At 40.7% G+C, this 17,737-nt stretch overlaps 1 protein-coding gene across 2 annotated transcripts in view; it reads right to left on the bottom strand.

Annotated features, from left to right (window-relative positions):
- LOC135946568 (tyramine receptor 1-like) overlaps positions 1-17,737 on the bottom strand; it is a 46,185-nt gene that overhangs the window by 4,823 nt on the left and 23,625 nt on the right. For both annotated transcript variants that reach the window (XM_065494842.1, XM_065494843.1), the window contains exons 2-4: positions 2,884-3,025; positions 1,937-2,081; positions 845-1,073 (exon numbers count right to left, since the gene is read on the bottom strand). In XM_065494842.1, coding sequence (XP_065350914.1) covers positions 845-1,073; positions 1,937-2,081; positions 2,884-3,021 — 512 coding nt within the window. In that variant the 5' untranslated portion in view covers positions 3,022-3,025. The remainder of the gene's footprint in view (positions 1-844; positions 1,074-1,936; positions 2,082-2,883; positions 3,026-17,737) is intronic.

Here is a 17,737-nt window from a genome sequence, read left to right as displayed (position 1 = left end):
AAATTGAAAGATGTCTTTAGAGCTGTGACTTTCCTTGAATGACACTTTATTATTAAAAGTAAAATTCGTTACAGCAAATCTAAAAATGTCACATTTACTGAAATTCGAACTAAAAATAACAGCATCCCACCCACCCTCCCCCCAAATAAAGGCAAGAAAAAATTATATAAAATAAAATTTAACCCAATTATACCATTTTGACCTATAACGTTGATATGCATCTTTTTTATTTATTTTTCAAATTTTATAAACCAGACCGAAATAGATTGCCTTTTAATAAATCTCGAATCTGAAGACACATGCCAAGATTTCACTTTTAAGCCTGCTGCCTCCTTCATTATAATAATGATAGTTGTTACCTTTTTCCAAAATTCATTAAGAAAATCGACTCATCCCCGATTTTAAATTGCTATTTTTTTACTTTTAGAAGAAAAATGAGATGAGGAGAGGAATTTGATGTGTTGATTTTGCATGTTAATAATCAAAACTGAACACGCTTTTCAAAATGAGATTCATCCTTGCTAAAAATTAATTGGAAACTTGCTTGCATACCACGTCAAAATTTTCCTATCACGATTTTTATCTTGAGAGGGAAGGATCAATGTTTTTCAAGGGGAGCAAGAGCACTTGACGGGCAAGAGCCCCAAATTAAATTGAACGTTGTAGCATGGGAGCCGCCACGGTGGTATAAAAAAGATAACAAAAGCAGACGTTTTCTGCGAATTCGTCTGCAAGGAGAAAGGAGAGAAAGAGTGGAATCACTCTTTCCTTTAACACTTTTAGCGCTTACGACAGGGGCCCGACTCGAACAATATGCATGCAAATTAAGGCAAAGTGAACGCACCAGCCGAAGATAGGCGGGCACGTGATGGCGGCGGCCGCGAGCCACACGGCCAGGATCATTGCCAGGGCCAGCCTCTTGGAACGGCGCCGCCGGCTGTAAATGAGCGGCTGCGTCACCGCCAGGTACCTATCGATCGAAATGGCGCCGAGCGAGAGGATCGACGCCGTGCACAGCAGGACGTCCAGGGACACCCAGATGTCGCACAGAATCCAGCCCAGCTCCCACTTGCCTGCAACACGCGCGCACCGAAAGGTCGTTGAAGGATTGTTTTTTGTCGCGGACTCTTGGTTCCACTGCCAAAAAGCTTTCATCCTTTTTATCACATTTGCAGCTCACTCGAGTGGTTTCCGGAAAGCGGGAAACCTTTGCTCCACTGCACACGGAATATTTCATCTCCATGGAATGTAGCATATCGAAACTCCATTTCCAGGGAAATCCCGGTACACTTGGACAAACACAACGAAATTCCTTGAAATTGCAATAAAAATCTTTGAAGATAAAATGTTTTCATTTTCCTGGTTGGACCTTACATTTTTATAAGAGTGATTAATTTTGAGTCCCTTTGAACCTTTGTAAATAAAATCTCTTTTCAGGAAAAAATAAGAGAAAAACAGGCAGCTTTGGTCTCAGAAAATAGTAATAAAAATGCGCACAGCTATAACGGAACTTGGCTATTTTCAATCAAAATGGAAGAAGAAGAGACGTTGCGAAAGGGTTTAATGTTATACTGGAGATATGTGCTGGAATCTGTTACATGGCCATTTCTAACGACGGGATATTTAAATTTGATTTCAAATCTCGTTAAGACTAGCGTGATGTGTTCCACAGTGGAGAGTTAAGAGCATCATCTGTCAAATAAGACTTAATCTTTCACATAGAGGGTTTAATTTAATTCCGCTCGGCCTCTATTCGAAGTTAAATGCTTTTCACTGCATGCAGCGTGGGTTTGACTTAAATTAATTAATGTCCTTTAATTATTAACAGACAGTGACATTTCGCAGAAAAAGAACCATCCAGCAAAAATCTCGTTTCTATGACGAAAAGGATGGAAAGCAATATAGTGCGCTCTTTGAGGTGAAAAAGTCTTCTCACCCATGACTTGGTAGGCGATCGCTGGCGGCATCACAAACAGACCCACCAGCCAGTCAGCGACAGCCAACGACATGACAAAGCAGTTGGTCACCGTTCTCAGTCGACGGGTGGTCAGCACGGCAGCAATTACCAGAGTGTTGCCAACCTAGAGTAAATCATCATCTTTATTATGGCAGCAAGGTTGTTTGTTGAGATGAGAGCAAAAGCAGCTGTCACTCTTAATGCTGCGGGAGTGTCAAGATCCATCAGCGCATTCGATAAATCAATACTAATTAATCAGCTACAAAAACAAAAACGACTCCTTTTCACGGAACGGTGTCTTCTAAACTCAGAGGAAAATGTTTCAAAATCAGCCACCCAATTTTTAGAGAGGATTTTTATCGGGAATAAATTGAAATCGCTCGCACTTTCATTTTTTTTAATTAAGCTCGGCGAAACGTGAATTCCACCAGAGGGCGTATTTCCCTCCCAGATTTAATTTCGTAAATGGAAGTAGGACCATCACGAAGAGATATATCACTCGTTTAAATGGACCGTTTTTGCAGGACGTTTCGTTAACTCGTTTTGCAGGTTCACTCGCAATATTTCTTATTACGTTGCTTCCCTTTTTCCCTCTGGATCTGATAGACATGCAAATTTGGGCTTATCCCTGACAGACACGTACGCTAGCGACGATTCCCGCTGGAAAAGAATCTCGCGAACGTCCCGCAGCTAAAAAATTGCGTGATCTCGTCATTCAAATTATCAGTTTTCCCTCACATCCATCGAGGATGTGCGGTGTTGGGTCGATTTTTTTTGCCAGAGCACATTTACGAAATTTTAATATCTCCATCCTAATGGTATGGCTTTGGATATCAAAAAAGCGTTCGTGCACCCTTTTATTTTCATTTTACGTTGGGTTACTAACCATATCGTAAAAGTTCAATACCGCTCCATGGATTACTTACCATGGTAACAGCTATGACAATGCTGAGGGTTGTGACAAGAATAACATTATTCCAGGTAAACGAGCTGTGATGCAGTTCCTCTGTCTGGCTGCTGTTGAATTCATCCGTAGCATTTGGCAAACTCAGGTTCTGCTCCATATTTCTGAAACAGAACGCCAAAAAAGTTTGAGCCGAGAATGTTACCCTTGGGATCTGAAAACGCTGCAATTTCGCGTGCTGGGCAAAATGTTACTTTCGCACGAATAGGCAAGTTCGTTCTGTTTACATATGCCACTTGGTAAATAACTAGCTGATCAGTCATGTCAGTCTGCGAGCTGTTTTTTATTTCGGGAAAACCTAGATGAAATTCTCCCGCGAGAAATGAAATGGTAAAAACGAACGGCACGATTTGGCAAGGGATACCAAAGCAAAATCAATCGCGTCGCACTTCGCATTATTTGTTAGCTATTCCGCGTGGAACGATTGTCGTTAAAATTTAACTCGACCGCAATGCAAAATCACAAATCAACCATAAAATAAATGTTACCTGCCAAATTGTCTTTGACTGCTGCTGGTTTCACCGGAGGTAATTAAAATTGATTTCATTTCATGAGCAGTTCAAACACGCACGCAAATAATTGCTGTTTCCACAAACTTGGTACGATAGAGGTTGTCAAAATATTGATTTTATTTATATTAGGAGTAGAGGTCTCAGCCAGCCGCGCTGCACCGCACCAGCCGGCAAATTTCGAGTCACGTACTCACGTGGGCAGCCGCCAGCCGTCGTGAATTAATCTGGCTTAGCTGCGCCAACCACGCCGCCGGCAAAAAAGGGTCAAAAATTAAAAAGTGCGTAGAAAAAAAGCATTGTCAAACTTCACGTTTATTATATGTATTGTCAGCCGCACCAGCCCCTAGCCGCTGGGCGAAAATTTCGGGCTATCCACCACCTTAAATCTCGCGTCAGTGACCTCTAATTGGGAGGAATTAATTTATTTAGAAAACACAAAATAGATCATGATGGAAATAACAGTGCATTACATTTTGCGTTTAAAGCTACCCCTAATTCCCCTCTTGAGCTTTAGCTTTGATATTTGAAATGGTATAGCGGTGTTTACCTGTATATATATTTAGTCTTTACGGAAGCTGTAGATCTTTCTTTACTCTAGCATCCTTCCGCCTACCGACCGTTTCGCCCTCCAGGTCCATACGTTTTCATTAAAAATGTCAGCTCATCCTCAACTCCTTACTACTTGAACAACACGCGGGGCGAAAACGTGCAGCAATAGTGTCTGCACGCTCTATCTCGTTAAGGAAGAATTTTTTGCTTCTGCACTGCAGACAAACACCGGCGGTCTTCCTCGTCATCGCACACACTACACACGCTGCCACATGGATTGGCCCGAATCGGGAAAATGGCTTATCGATTGCTCCCGCGCGGCTCATCAACATTGCATAATTAAAATTCTGTCTGCTTTGCTCAGTTCAAATATGACAGCGAGTGCATCATCATACACAAAACAGCACCACCGTGGGATATTTATTAACACGCTCAGTCGCTGTCAACCTCGACTCTCATGCGACCTATTTATGTGTCAGGGTGGAACTGACATCCTTTCTCAGTACACAGAATTGATGATAACCAAATAATGGTGAGTGGCGGGTGGATTTCCTTGTCGCGTTCAGTGCAAAAATAAATTAACTTAATCATGTTTTGCACGTTGTTTCTATGACCATGCACTATTTTCAAATCAACGTTCAACTGTACATTCACTCTAATCCATAATATATGTAACATGTGTAGCATTATACAGCTATCATGATGATTTAAGCCAATTGCCCACGATCGGCATATTTAATTTTATATGTGTGAGGAACTTGTGTTGATATTGTTCGTGCGCGCTTTTGTGGATGGCGTGATAAGTGCGCGAAAAGAGCTGATTGTTGATATATTATCTATGCCGGTAAATTCTATGCCGGGTGATTCTGGACGCCGAATCGGACTGGGGAGAGAGCCTAAGGAATTGCTTGGCAGAAGGGGCCGGCCTTTGGAGAGAACAGAGTAATTTGCGGCAATTTGGGTGCCCAATTACTCGCCCTGGGCACCCCCGCTCCCATTTCGCGCCCGTGTACTTACGTGGTGGCTGTGGGTAAGGATCCAAAGTAAATTAAAAGGGACAGCAAAGAGTTGGTGCATGATGGAGAGTTAGTGTTAGTTTTGAAAACTTGTGTGGTAATGGTCAATCCGCGAAAAATGATGCCGACATTATTCAAGCACGTTCGCCCAAAATCAATCACAACTCACAACTATAATGTTGACTATTCAATCATATAACTAGATTTTCCCAATCGGCTTTGTTTGCAGCATGCTAAACCAACAAAACTTGTTTTGAGGTTAAGCAAATATGTATTTCGCATTTGCCGAGATTTGGCATTGCAAACTAAATTGAGTGGAGGTCTGGCAAGTGAAGTGGAGGAGTTGCGCGCCATTCTCCTGATTGCGAAAGTGCCGCCGGCCGTTGAAACTTGAGCAAACAATGATGCTCCAGCCCGCGCTCTGTCTTTTTGCGCGCACGAGCAAATAAGCATTTTGTTTGGTCGCATTTTTCAAATATTTTGTCGGAAGTTTATTATTTGTCCATACGCTGGTGCGTGTCCTTCTTTTAGAGTGCATTCATCGCACGAACTATATGAGCAGCGGGGCCAGTAATACTTCCAATGTGCGCACTAAAATTACTTGGTTGAGATATGTAGGACACGGCGAGGTGGAATTTCACTCGACTGTGGCACTCGAGCAGAATTTTATGTTGCTCGAGTTTGCTGAACATAAAATTTCCAATTTTACTTTATTAGTAGTAAAAACTGAAATTAAATATGTGGTGTGACACGAGATCCGCAATAAACCCAGGGAAGCGAGCAACACATTGCTTACGCCATTTTTTGAAGTCACGTTTTCTAAAAAAGATGGGGCTTACTTAGTTAAAACAATCAAATTGGCAAATTTAATTTGATAATTGCGAGGAATTTATGTTGATATTTATCGTGCGCGGAAAGAGCTGATTGTTTTTTTTATCAATGCCGGTAAACACGGGTGATTTTGGACGCCGGATCCCTCTTTGACCCTCTCTCTTTTTCCCTCTTGACCATAAAGAGGCCGAGACCACTAGATGGTTGTACATTTGTTTTGGAACGTACCTGTGAATATTGTATTCTGGAAGATGCGACCGCCAGCAAGTTGCGAGTCAATTAAAACTTTCCATTGGATTACTTGTGCGCTTTCCTAGATCAATACTAACAATAAAATAAGAGCACGACCTAAATCAGTGCTTTATGTGGTTTCCTATGTGAACTATATATAGTAGAGCTGATTGATAAGGAGTTTTCTGATAAAGGTATGGTGTTACTTGGGAAATACAACTAGAGAGAGTCGGTGTATAGTAAATCTTAACGAACATATTTCTGATTGAAAGTTATATAAATGAAGCCATTTGGAATTACATTTTCTTCTACTGAAACTAAACCCCTGAGGAAAAATCCCATTTATGTCAGTAAAAATCTAAAGAGTTGTTAACGGAACTTTAAAGATTGGATTTCTTGGAAAAAATGGAACACGACTCTGTACCTATTGGTTTACCTGATTTTCTATAAATATCAAGTATCCAATCCCACAAGTAATTTATTACCTGGCAGACATATTGAGCTCCTGAGGGACGTTTCTCTTAGTTGATCTTATTTCTTAACCGTAGCGGAATTACGAGAGTGCATGTTCTGCGCGGTACAAACATCATTTCAAGAGGCAGCATCATATTCACAATCTCGCAAGCTTGGTTGAGCTTCAATTTTCTACCTCACGTAACACAGCATGTTGCTTGCTGGTTTTGCCCGACATTCAAATCGAAGTGCGGAGACAAGAAGTGGTCCTTCAGCATGGTGAGCTGCTCTGCTGGGCGCACTTCCCCGCCGATGGTGAGGAATATAAAAAACTATTAAATTTAGTCCTTGAATTTTTGAAAAATGCGACCATTTGAATTCTTTCGACTTCGAGGACGAAACCTGGTTTTAATTATATTGAACATAGTCCTTGAATATTATATATTTTAGTCTCAACTCGAATCAAATGGCATTTAAAAATGGCTAAAAAAAATAAAAGCTTGCTTAAACCATTAGCCTATCAACCATTTCTGCATCTCAATCCTTTAAGTAATAAAATAGCGTTTCCTCATCATGAATATCAAAAGGAACTCCCTTTCAAAGTCATCTAAATCAACACTTCACCTTCATTTAAGGTGAAATTTATAATATTCATAAAGTTGCATGCCAGCCAAAAATTTTTTCCTTGTGGGTTTTGGGACGTCGAAATCTGGAGCGTTAAATCTCGTCTGGTAAACTTTTTGCAAAGAGGACCTGGCACGAGAGGACACACCCCGACCGTGAGCAGTGCATTCTAATTCAAAGTTTGCCCACCGGTTTAATGCCGCGAGCTGAGAATTTATGATTTTAATCCGTCCGCGGCCTCGTGTGGAAGATTCTTTGCAGCAGCAGATGCATCCACGTCCTGGCCAATAACGCGCGGAATTTGTAAGCACCGCGTTAGCATAATCGACTTTTATCAACATGACGAGGGGCACAAAGTTTGCAACACGCCTGTTTGAATTCGCTTTGAACTGGAACTTTTCTTCGTTTTTGACCGCGAGACGAAAATTTATTCAACGAATCGGCAGGGCGAGTACAAGATATCCATCTAAAGCAACAGTTCTAGGAAAAGCGATAACTTTAGTTAAACAGCCCTTCACTTCTTGTCTTCTTCCGGGCGTAAATTATTTTCAGACACCGCGCACGAACGCTCACTCTGTTTTAGATTCAAATTTGTTTCTGGTATTTGTGCGTTCTTGCTGCTCTGCGGACGCTAGCAGAAATGAAGTTTTTATCCTCGGATTACAAGTTTTGCTCGGCAAAATTGCCTTTTCCCGATATTCACGCACTCGGCGTAGATTTTGTGCCGCTGTTCACGATTCAAATTATTAACTTTTCCGGCCTGCCTGCCCAATGCGGATGCGGTGTACGCAGTATGATAGTAATAAAATAAAAAATCGAATCCTGCTGCTCTTTATTGGCGTAAAATCCCTCCCGACGGCTCCCTCGAGGCAAAATTTTTGCGGGCATTGCGTGCGAGCGTGCGTGTGGGCGCGACAAATGAAATTTCGCCAGTCTCATGAATATAAAATAAAAGATTGCCAACAAGCACATTCGGTTTTTGGCAGACGGAAAAATTGCACCTTTAGGCTCTGCATGAAAAGTAGCAAACCTCGTTGCTGAATATCCATTCGCACGGAAAGTGAGAAAAACAAGAAGCAGCTGCTTGAAAGAGGTGTTTTCCAGACACAAACACAAGCTCCAGTAGCGTCACTCATAATTTATTTGCCCAGCCGCGGTTTACGACCGCAATTCTCATTTGCACGCGAAGAAAGTGGGCGCGCGCAAATTGAAACGTATGCTATGCAACAAATTCACGATGGGAAAACGAGTGTCGTAAAACATTAATCACGGCCAGATGTTCACGCGCTCACCCAGATTTATTACCAGACACGAGGGTTGCCGGGCAGACGGCCTCACGATGCTTAAATAATTACGAATTCATCATCCCGAGAAGCAGGGAAAGAAAAATATTGTGGAGCATGCAGAATGGCCAGCCGCCCCGCGCGAAAGCTGTGTAAGCAAGATAAAAACAGGCTCGATTGTGATTCGCACTCCTTTGTTGTCTCTCTCGGCATAGAAGAGATGAGAATTTTCTCGCGTAAAATGCGTGCTTTCCGCGCTTATTTCAAGAGTGTGAACACAATCTCGTAGGCATTGTGAAGCTGAAATTACATTCAAGTATCAACAGCACACCTTAATCCTGCCAAAAAGGCAAGATTAGTTTTTTAATGCAAAAAAACTTTACAAAGTTTAATCGAGAATCTAACAAAACAAAGACGGCTTCAACGCAATATTCGTGTTCTCATTTCGAGACGAACCCCGGCAAATCTCCCTCGTCGATTTTCCAGCAGCTGCACTTTGCTGTTTATGAGAAAAAGCGTGTGGCCGACAGAGGAGAAAATGCTCTCGTCCCATTCTCCGAGGAGCATTGTCGTCGCTTTCCTGAGCGCTGTTGGTTTTTAAAAGACTCTCGAGGTAAATCCGCACCACACCTGCCATGCTTGGATAATATTATTGAGCGACCTTAGGTGCACCAGCCGCGACTTTCGGTGCTCAAGCGCATTGTGTGCATTTGCAATTTCAGCAACGGCCTGAATTGGCTGCCCTGCTTTCACGTGACGTGACCTGCATTGCAATTTGGTCGCTCTCCAGGCACACAAACTATATGAAACCATAATTAAAGTTGCAGCGGCTTTCACAGATTAATTAATAGCGATGTGAAAAGGAAAAATTAATGCAAGTGCGGCTGGAAAACATTTGAACAGAGAAAACTTGCCTATACATAAAACATTTTATGTGTCGTTTTTATGGCTTTATAAAAGGGCAATGACTGCTGACAATAATAATATTGAGGTTCTGTCGAAAAATCTTTTGAGCTTCTCTGATTTTAGGGAAGATACAAATCAATTAATAATCAAATTGAATTTAAAAGTTTTACTGCTTTCGTGCAACGCGCATTGAGCTATTTTGGAATCAACAACAGAACACATCACATGCTTGACAACGTTGATAGCCTTGCCAACCAAAAAATAATCCAGTTGCTTTCAACATGTTCTCTTCTGACGAAAAGTTAATTTATATGTACCATCCGATTTTATTGAATCGATGTTGAAATATAGCAGCTTGATTTGACTTGCTTTATAAACCATATATAAACCATATAAAGATAGAAATGGATAGATTCAAAATTGTAAATCCGTATTACCCAATCATATTCTCGATTGTTTCTCTCAATTTCATTGCAAACATCTTGTATATTTAAATTGATAAAAATATATTATCAGTTGAAGCTACTGAACCAGAGATATTTAAATTCGTGTTATGTCAAAATAATCTCCTTAATAAAAACAGATTTTATATAATTAATAGAAAATGCATAGCAAGAAAGGGTGAGCGGAACTTTAATAATGATTAATACAGGGTAAACCACCTCCACCCAATATGAAACAGCATCAAGCAGAATGATTCATAGAAATATACTTAGTTATTTATTTTTCATTATTTTAAAACAATACAAAATATTATCTTGAGAAAAAAAACAATACCAATGCCAAAAAATCAAAGCATGCTGGAACTGCATAAACGGACAAAAATAATAATTTGAACACTATGTGCCGCAAAAAAATCCGATTTCATGAATAAAAAAAAATATCAAAAATAAATAACAGGTGAATGTCTGCGGTTGATTATAGAAGAAGTCAACTGCAGGAGATAAATCTTCGTGCTGATTCGCTGCGTCCTTTGTGAGAGCAGAAAGTTTGACAGCTCGGACTGCTGTCTATGCAAAAGTGGAAAGGATTTCCTTTTCGGCGCACAGCAACATTCAAATGCGACAACAGGTAGTGATAAATGGCCCGGGCTAAAGTCGTTTATTTTCGTTCACGCAAGTTTATAAAGCTTTCAGTCTAAATGCCATTGTGCAGCAAATGCGTCATGAAACTTTCTGCCAGATGCAAAAGTTACAGTATAATGAAAAAACTTTAGCCTTGCGAGTGAATTCCATTACGGATTTTGGACTAATTTTCAACAGTCCAAAATTTCCGCAAACTTGTTAATAAAATTTTCTCAAACAATTCATGAAAGCGAAAGTTTGTTGCCAAACAAACTATGACTGCCCAGATTCACCAGTTTGGGAACAAAATTAACCGCTCAAAACGTGATTTCGGCTTCCACGTTCGCTTTGATTCGTATAGTGAGATAGGGAACTTAATACAGCCACATTTTCCATTAGATGTTGGGCCCCACCATTCCGTTCCAATATTTTCTCCTAATCTGTGATATTTTAGCCTTCCGTGGGAAAAAATCGAAGAACTGCTGGTCTAAGTGATTGTTTGCTTATTTTATTTTAAACTATAATGGCCCCTAAAAAAATATTTAGTGGATCCATTGAATTGGTCTAAATTATTTATTTTCCTGCTAAAATCCTGCAGTAAAAAGCTTTTTGATCTTGTAATGAAAAATTCGAGATGTACATAGTGTGTTTTTGCAGGCTAAAAAAAATAATCATTTGAAATTAATTTCTTTTAATTACAAAATTAATTAATTTAACGTTTGTGCTTTTTTCACAATGATGCGTTTCTATCTAAGAATACGTGGCTCAAATGTTCTTGGCATAAAATGTTGCAATTAAAAAGTGGCTCTTCACAGGACTTTTTACGTAATTGTGGTGACGAGGTCAGCTTTTTTCTTTGCACGTTTCGTTTTGGTCGTAAACAAATGTGACGTGCGTCAACAAACTTCAGCCTTAATTATGAGCCAGCTGGGCTCAACTCTATACATCCAAATGAAATTATGTTCCAGCGGTTACCACTCCTTTACAGAATGCCAGCCGGTGCAGAAGCAGTTTCTACCCCTCGAGGCAAAACCAGCTTCAAAGGATTTTGTTGGCAAGTACGAAGACCGGCAGACTCGCCCTCATGCCCCCCTGAACTCTATCAATTTGTCGATTCATTTCTAACGATCACTAGTGTTCAGACGCTGATCTATTCCTAGGTGAGTGCGGAGAGCGGCGGAGCAAAGGAAATAATTGGATCGCTGGAGTGTCGCCGACAGAAAATTATTCACATTGCAAAATATTCTAACGGATATGCCTGTCACACAGTACGTGCGAACGGCCGACTCGGTATTTTGCTATGAGTTCGCGAGCGCATCTCTCTGAGAGAAATTGCAATAAATATTCCTTGCGCTGACAGAGGCTGGCATAGCGACTGCATTTATGCATAATGCGGCTTATTTTCAAGATCCCTCCCGGCGCACGCACCGGTTCTGTTGCTTGACGAGCTGATTTCATTATTTGCGCTGACATTGAATATGATACACGCGAGCATTAACGTCGTCTCAGGCGCGTTAATTTTTGGTTCAGACGACGTGTCCGTAGATCGATATGTATTTCTAACGCAATCAAAGTCCACATGCTCTAGTGGAAATGCGGCCTTGGAGCTGACGACGGCAAGCATCCAGGTCGTGTGAGAAAATATTGCGTAACTTCTTCCATTCATGGGTTTCGCTGATTATATACACCTTTCTACACTGAAACTGTTGCAGAAACTCATTTTGCATTGTCGAGATATCGCTCGCTCTCAGCGATTTTGCTCAGCGAGCTGCGCTTAATGTGAACCGATTTCAGCCAGCACGCATTCTTGCATGAACGTAAAAACACATGCTAGTTCTGCGATATGCGTTTATGCAAAATGAATGTTTTTGAGTCAATTAAGCACACATGATTTATTGCACAACGCGCTCAGCAACTTCATTAGTGTTACTCATTAATTTTGTTTATCAACCCAACTCATCTTGCGCCCGCTCTTAATTTAACTTAATAGGTAGTAATTTGCTGAATAAACAAATTGGGTGAATGTTGTAATATTAAGAGTGCTTTATTAGATCCAACCCCTTATCAAGGAAAATAGCAATTTGCATAATAGGTGTAGCAAAGTGATTTTCTACATTTTAAAATGTAAAGTGAATATAGGAAGAATGAATACACGGTATGCTGTGAAGGCCGTTTTGAAATAATCACACTCCGTTGCAATGAAAGGCTGGAAAAGAGAATTCTTTAGCTCATCAATGTCACTATATTGCTGTAATTTAATTAAGGATCTATTTAAATATTGGAAATATCTTTAAACACAAACTGGAGTGTACGATAAAAGAATTGAAAAATAAAATGAAAAACATTGCGTCTTCTGCCGGTTATTATTATAATTTGAAAGAGTTTCTCATCTGACACTAATTAATAACAATTACTTCATCTCAATGCTAGTTTAATAACTTGCCATGCTAAAGTGTCTGCTTCATGCATTTGATAAAACACTATACCTGCGTTAATCATTATTCTCGTCCTCAGCCTGACAAGCTACGTTAATTGAAATAAAACTGACGGGCTAATTGGAAGTTTGCCAGGCAACTTCGCACTCATCCATTCATTTTAAGTTTCAACGTTGAAAAGAGCAAATGTCACCATCGAAGAGAAGTTTAAAAATGCCTTCCAGCATCGCGCGACTGTCAATTTTCAACAAAAACTTATCCAATATCGAGGCGAGAAAGTCTTTCATTGTTTGGACAGCGAACGTGAAAGAGAAATCTATCTGGAAAAAGGCGACGGTGTGATTTAGTGAATCATGCTCCCCGTTCAATCCAATTTCAAGGATAGCTGACCAGAGATTACTATGAGGGACGCGTTTCAGGTCAAGCTTTCCTCTTCTCTCAGTGATTTATTAGAGCTCTCTTATCATTTTGCTGACGAGGGAAGGTTTGTCAGGACACATGGCAAAAAGTGATTGAATAAAGTTCATCAAACCTAACTGAATTTTCGGTGAAGGCGGACATTATTGATTTCTCATTGCACTGTAAACCAGGCAGGATATTTTAAATCGCTATTTTAAATAATTAAAACATCCAAGAATTTAAGCTCTTGATAATTCTGTAAATTCAAGGGACTCAATATATCAATATTTGCAATTATGGAAAATCCCTATTCGTTTTGCAGCCTGGCACAGACACAATATTCGATATATCATTGGTATGTTCAGCTGCAGCGCAGAATCGAAATTGAGAGAGTAGAAATAAGTATAATCTTCTTTGGTTGCCCTATATACAGCGCAATAATTGAGCAGATAAATGAAAGCATAAACTGATTAGGTGCAGACACAAGTCGCGCACACACTCGCGGCCGAGCGAACGAGCATTATTTTAATGCGAGCAAATTCAATTTGCCAGTTGCACAATGGTAATGTTTTAATGGTAAAAGTGCTGTCGGCTTTTAGTCTGGTGAATTGTGCATTCTCACCAGACGGATCGATACGACAGCGTATGAGCGGACTTGTTATTCTTTATTTGAACACGGAAAAACCATCAATACGTGTCTGAGCAAGGTAAGATTAATTGTTGCACGGGTTGAGGTGGTTATACTCAGATTATCCGGTGGTGCTGGGCGTTCTCACACTAAACTAATTGCTAGACCTCAATCCTCCATTTAGTATCTCGGTTACTGCTGTCTCTTATTTCCTCGTTTCTGCGAAAATGTTTCAGAAGCCATAACAACGTCAATGGACAGATAGCGGAAAACTCGTTACATCAAGCGTGTCTTTTAAAAAAGCATACATTCTCTGAAGGTGAGGATAGATTTTATGAATTATTCAACGTTTTGGCGTGACTGATCCTCTTTCTCGAGGTGCAAAACAAAATTCCGCACGCATGTGGCTGGCAGCGTAATCCTCCTGCAGCGCTTTTACATTTCAAACCCGGTTGCTCGTTACGTTACACCATGTGAAGTTTGCCAGCGCGTGCTTTACATTTCCTCCAAATTCGCCTGCCATCACTGCAAAGACGTGTCAAACACGTGTGCAATAAATCCGATTATACCACCCGCACGTTACCCCTGCAGCACCGGTTGCATATCTTAGAAAGTACTGTCACCGCAGACCTGAGTCGAAATCCGCAACATTTTTCCTCCTAAATATGAACAAACGTGTTTAATTAAATTTACGCTGACATAACTCTAGCAGGGCTTCCAAAATCCGTTATAATATGAATGTGTGTGGTCTAGCAGAACAATTAATTGTTTCCACAGTCGCTGTTAGTTCTCAAGACGCAGTTGTTGATAATTATTACATGCGTGCGTTTATGTTTGTTGCTTGTCAGAGGAAAGCCATAAAGCAAACCACAAATGGCAAACGCGTGCTTCATAAGAGACTTGGAGGTATATTTGGATGGAAAATTTATTTCTTGTAGTGCGATATGCAAATCAAAACCATTATAGCTAAGCACCCAATAAAAACGTCGGAAAGTGCGCTGTTTACTGCTTTTCTTTATTGTTGAATCAAATAAAATTGCAGAGAAGACCAACACAAGCAAATAGCCAACTTCCTATCAGTCTTCTCCGATCGCTCCTTCAAGGCTGGATGCGGTATTATTTTCTATACTGAGCTTTGATCACTGGATTGAAACCATTCAAAAAGGGGACAGAGGAAATCAACTGCTTTTGTGAACGCACTCCAGTGGCCGCAAAGACCCGTGCCGCTAATCAAATATCTGCTGATATAGGGAAAGCAAAAGACCTGACTGCACAACGGAATAGAAAAACTTCACTTCCGAAAAGCTAAGAAAGGAGGCAGACCTCGCAGAGTCGCGCGGTGCCCTCGATATCCACACGGCATCTGCTTTATTACGCCAAGTTTACCCTCGGCTCTTTGTTCTCGACAAACGGCGGCAGTCGCTACAAAATGGGGGCAAGTACATTCCTACTTTAATGGGATTTTAATTATTCTAATTCTTCGTCTGCAAAAGCCAGTGACGGTGACTAAAAGCACACTTTCCGCGTTTGTTGCCTTTGTCTGCACCAAGGGACGAGTAATTTTAGGTTCAGATTGAATTTCACTGTAGGAATTCAGACAACTCGAAACAAGGAAATGTTTTTGAGGGAATTCGCAACGTAATTTTGATGAACGCGGAAGTATGACGTTGTTTCCATGCAAACAAAATAATTTTTAACATTGCATAAAGATAAAACTCCATTCGGAGAGCTGTGCTCATCAAATTGATGGAAAATATTTATGCGTGTGCTCCCCTCGAAGAGTTACAAAAAATTAGTTGGCTGGAAAATAATGAAAAAAATATTTTGCGCTCGGAGAGAGAATCCCGCTGGTGATCACCATTATAGTTTCCCCGCGAGGCTAGCTCGTGGCAATTTTCCCTCCTCGGTCCATTCCGCATAATGGCCTCGCATTAAAGGGAAATGAGTGCATGTATACGTCAGGGAAAGCATGAATTCATTATACGATAATCAAAACTTTCCCAGGCATGGGAAAGACGTAAAAAGTGAAAAATTAGGAGGGTTACTTTTGGGACGAGTCGAGAAGTAATAACACATTCTACGAGCAACCCTTCCATTCCGCCCTCTGCGGAACGTCAACATCGACAAAACCATTCAAACGAGTTTGGCATTTCTGATCCATTTGGCGCCGTGCGAGCGTGTGCACCGCAGATCCATTGTTTCTTTCCACATTATTTACCAGATCGCTCCATATTGCCGCACTCGTGCGGCATTTATTATGCAAACGACCTGAAGTGCGCGGGCGGCTGTTCAGCGACAATGCAACGAGCGCGCGCGGTTTGTTTAAGATATGTGATTTTATGCTGGAGACGTGTATGTGTGTGAGCAAGCATTCTCGAGTGCCGCGGCAGCGGAGGAACTCTATTTTTGAATTGTCGCGTTCGGATCAATATTCACTGGAGGAATTTCAATAAGCCTTTCGGGTAACAGCATCGGGTTTGGTTTGTATCCGAATCCAACCCATGCGGCTGGAGAGGATTACTTTTATGCCCTCAATAGTGCCTGCCATGCGGCTCAGCAAACTATTTCAAAACTGCGGTTCTGGTGTGAACTTAAATGAGCATAGAGATACCACCAGAGGCAGACGCTAAAACATCTCCCGTTGATTAAAATCGACTGAACTTTAGGAACATTAATATTGTGTCAACATGAAAGCGTAGAATGAAAATTTAATACTACATATTTAATTTAATCCTCTATAAAGTGTGAAATTCTAGTTTACATTATTTTTCTCTACATATCTTTTTGATTCAAGATTAAAATGTTTCTATTTTATTCGGGATCTTCTGGCTGCTTAGAGATTTCGAAACACCCCTGCCACGTTTAACCAGCCATGATTTTGATTGTTTTTATGATTTAATTTTTAAAAAGTGAGTAAAACTCCTGTTACAGTGCGAGATACCAATTAAAAAACTGTTTTTCAACTGAAATTTTGATCAAAGTGACTCAACTCAACGTTGCATCAAGCTGTGAAAGTTAATAACAAAAACTGTTAAATTAACCCTGTCTGCTTATCCCTTGTACTAGATCACAAAAAATAACATCAAATCACCCTTCCAACCTACTGCTCCGCCCGATTGAGGAGTCGATTATCCACACTGAGGATAAAAATCAACGACCAGGACCAGCTGTTGAAGGCAGCATGTTATAATTTGAAAAAAGATTGAGACTCGATTTCAATAAATTATGTTTTATCCGTATATATAAAAAAGAAGAGTCTTTTGCACTGCTGAAAGAGAAGTCATCAAGTCTGACCAACGAATAAATATCACTACATAATGCAGAGAAGAATTTCATTCAACAGACTTCAACCCTATCGTTCATACGCTTTTGCTGTATTTGATTCAGTTTTGTGTCCCTTGTGAATGCTAAATTTACATTGTGAACACAAGCAATAAAACAGTCGAGCGACCGAGAATTCATTTGGCTGAGCTTTGGCGTGGTTAAGCGTGAGCGCACGTGTGACGCGTGCAGCCTAACAAATTCAGTCCATGCGCCGGTCGTGTTGGTCAAAAATTTGGCGCTCACACATTTTAGACTATCTGTGCTGCGGATTAACACCCCTGGCTGGGGCAAGAATTTATCACCATTCCCAGCCACTCTGTCTTGATGCTCCTCTATTCACGTAATGGGCGAGCTTGTCTGCTCCGAGCCTTTTCTTTACAAAGGATGGCTTGCTTGCTCACTCGCTCGTTTTCTCGTCAGATAGAAAATTCGCTAGTGTGTGTACTTATTACTTCTTGTGATACTTTTTTCGATGCGGCAAGCCTGTTCACTGCCTGGAAAAACGGTACGTGAATAGGGGTGCTTTGTGTGGCCGGGTGCAATTACTTTGCCAATCTCCTT

This window comes from Cloeon dipterum, chromosome X (genome assembly GCF_949628265.1).
Source record: "Cloeon dipterum chromosome X, ieCloDipt1.1, whole genome shotgun sequence".
Classification (NCBI taxonomy): Eukaryota; Metazoa; Arthropoda; class Insecta; order Ephemeroptera; family Baetidae; genus Cloeon; species Cloeon dipterum.
This window is presented reverse-complemented; position numbering and strand designations above follow the sequence as displayed.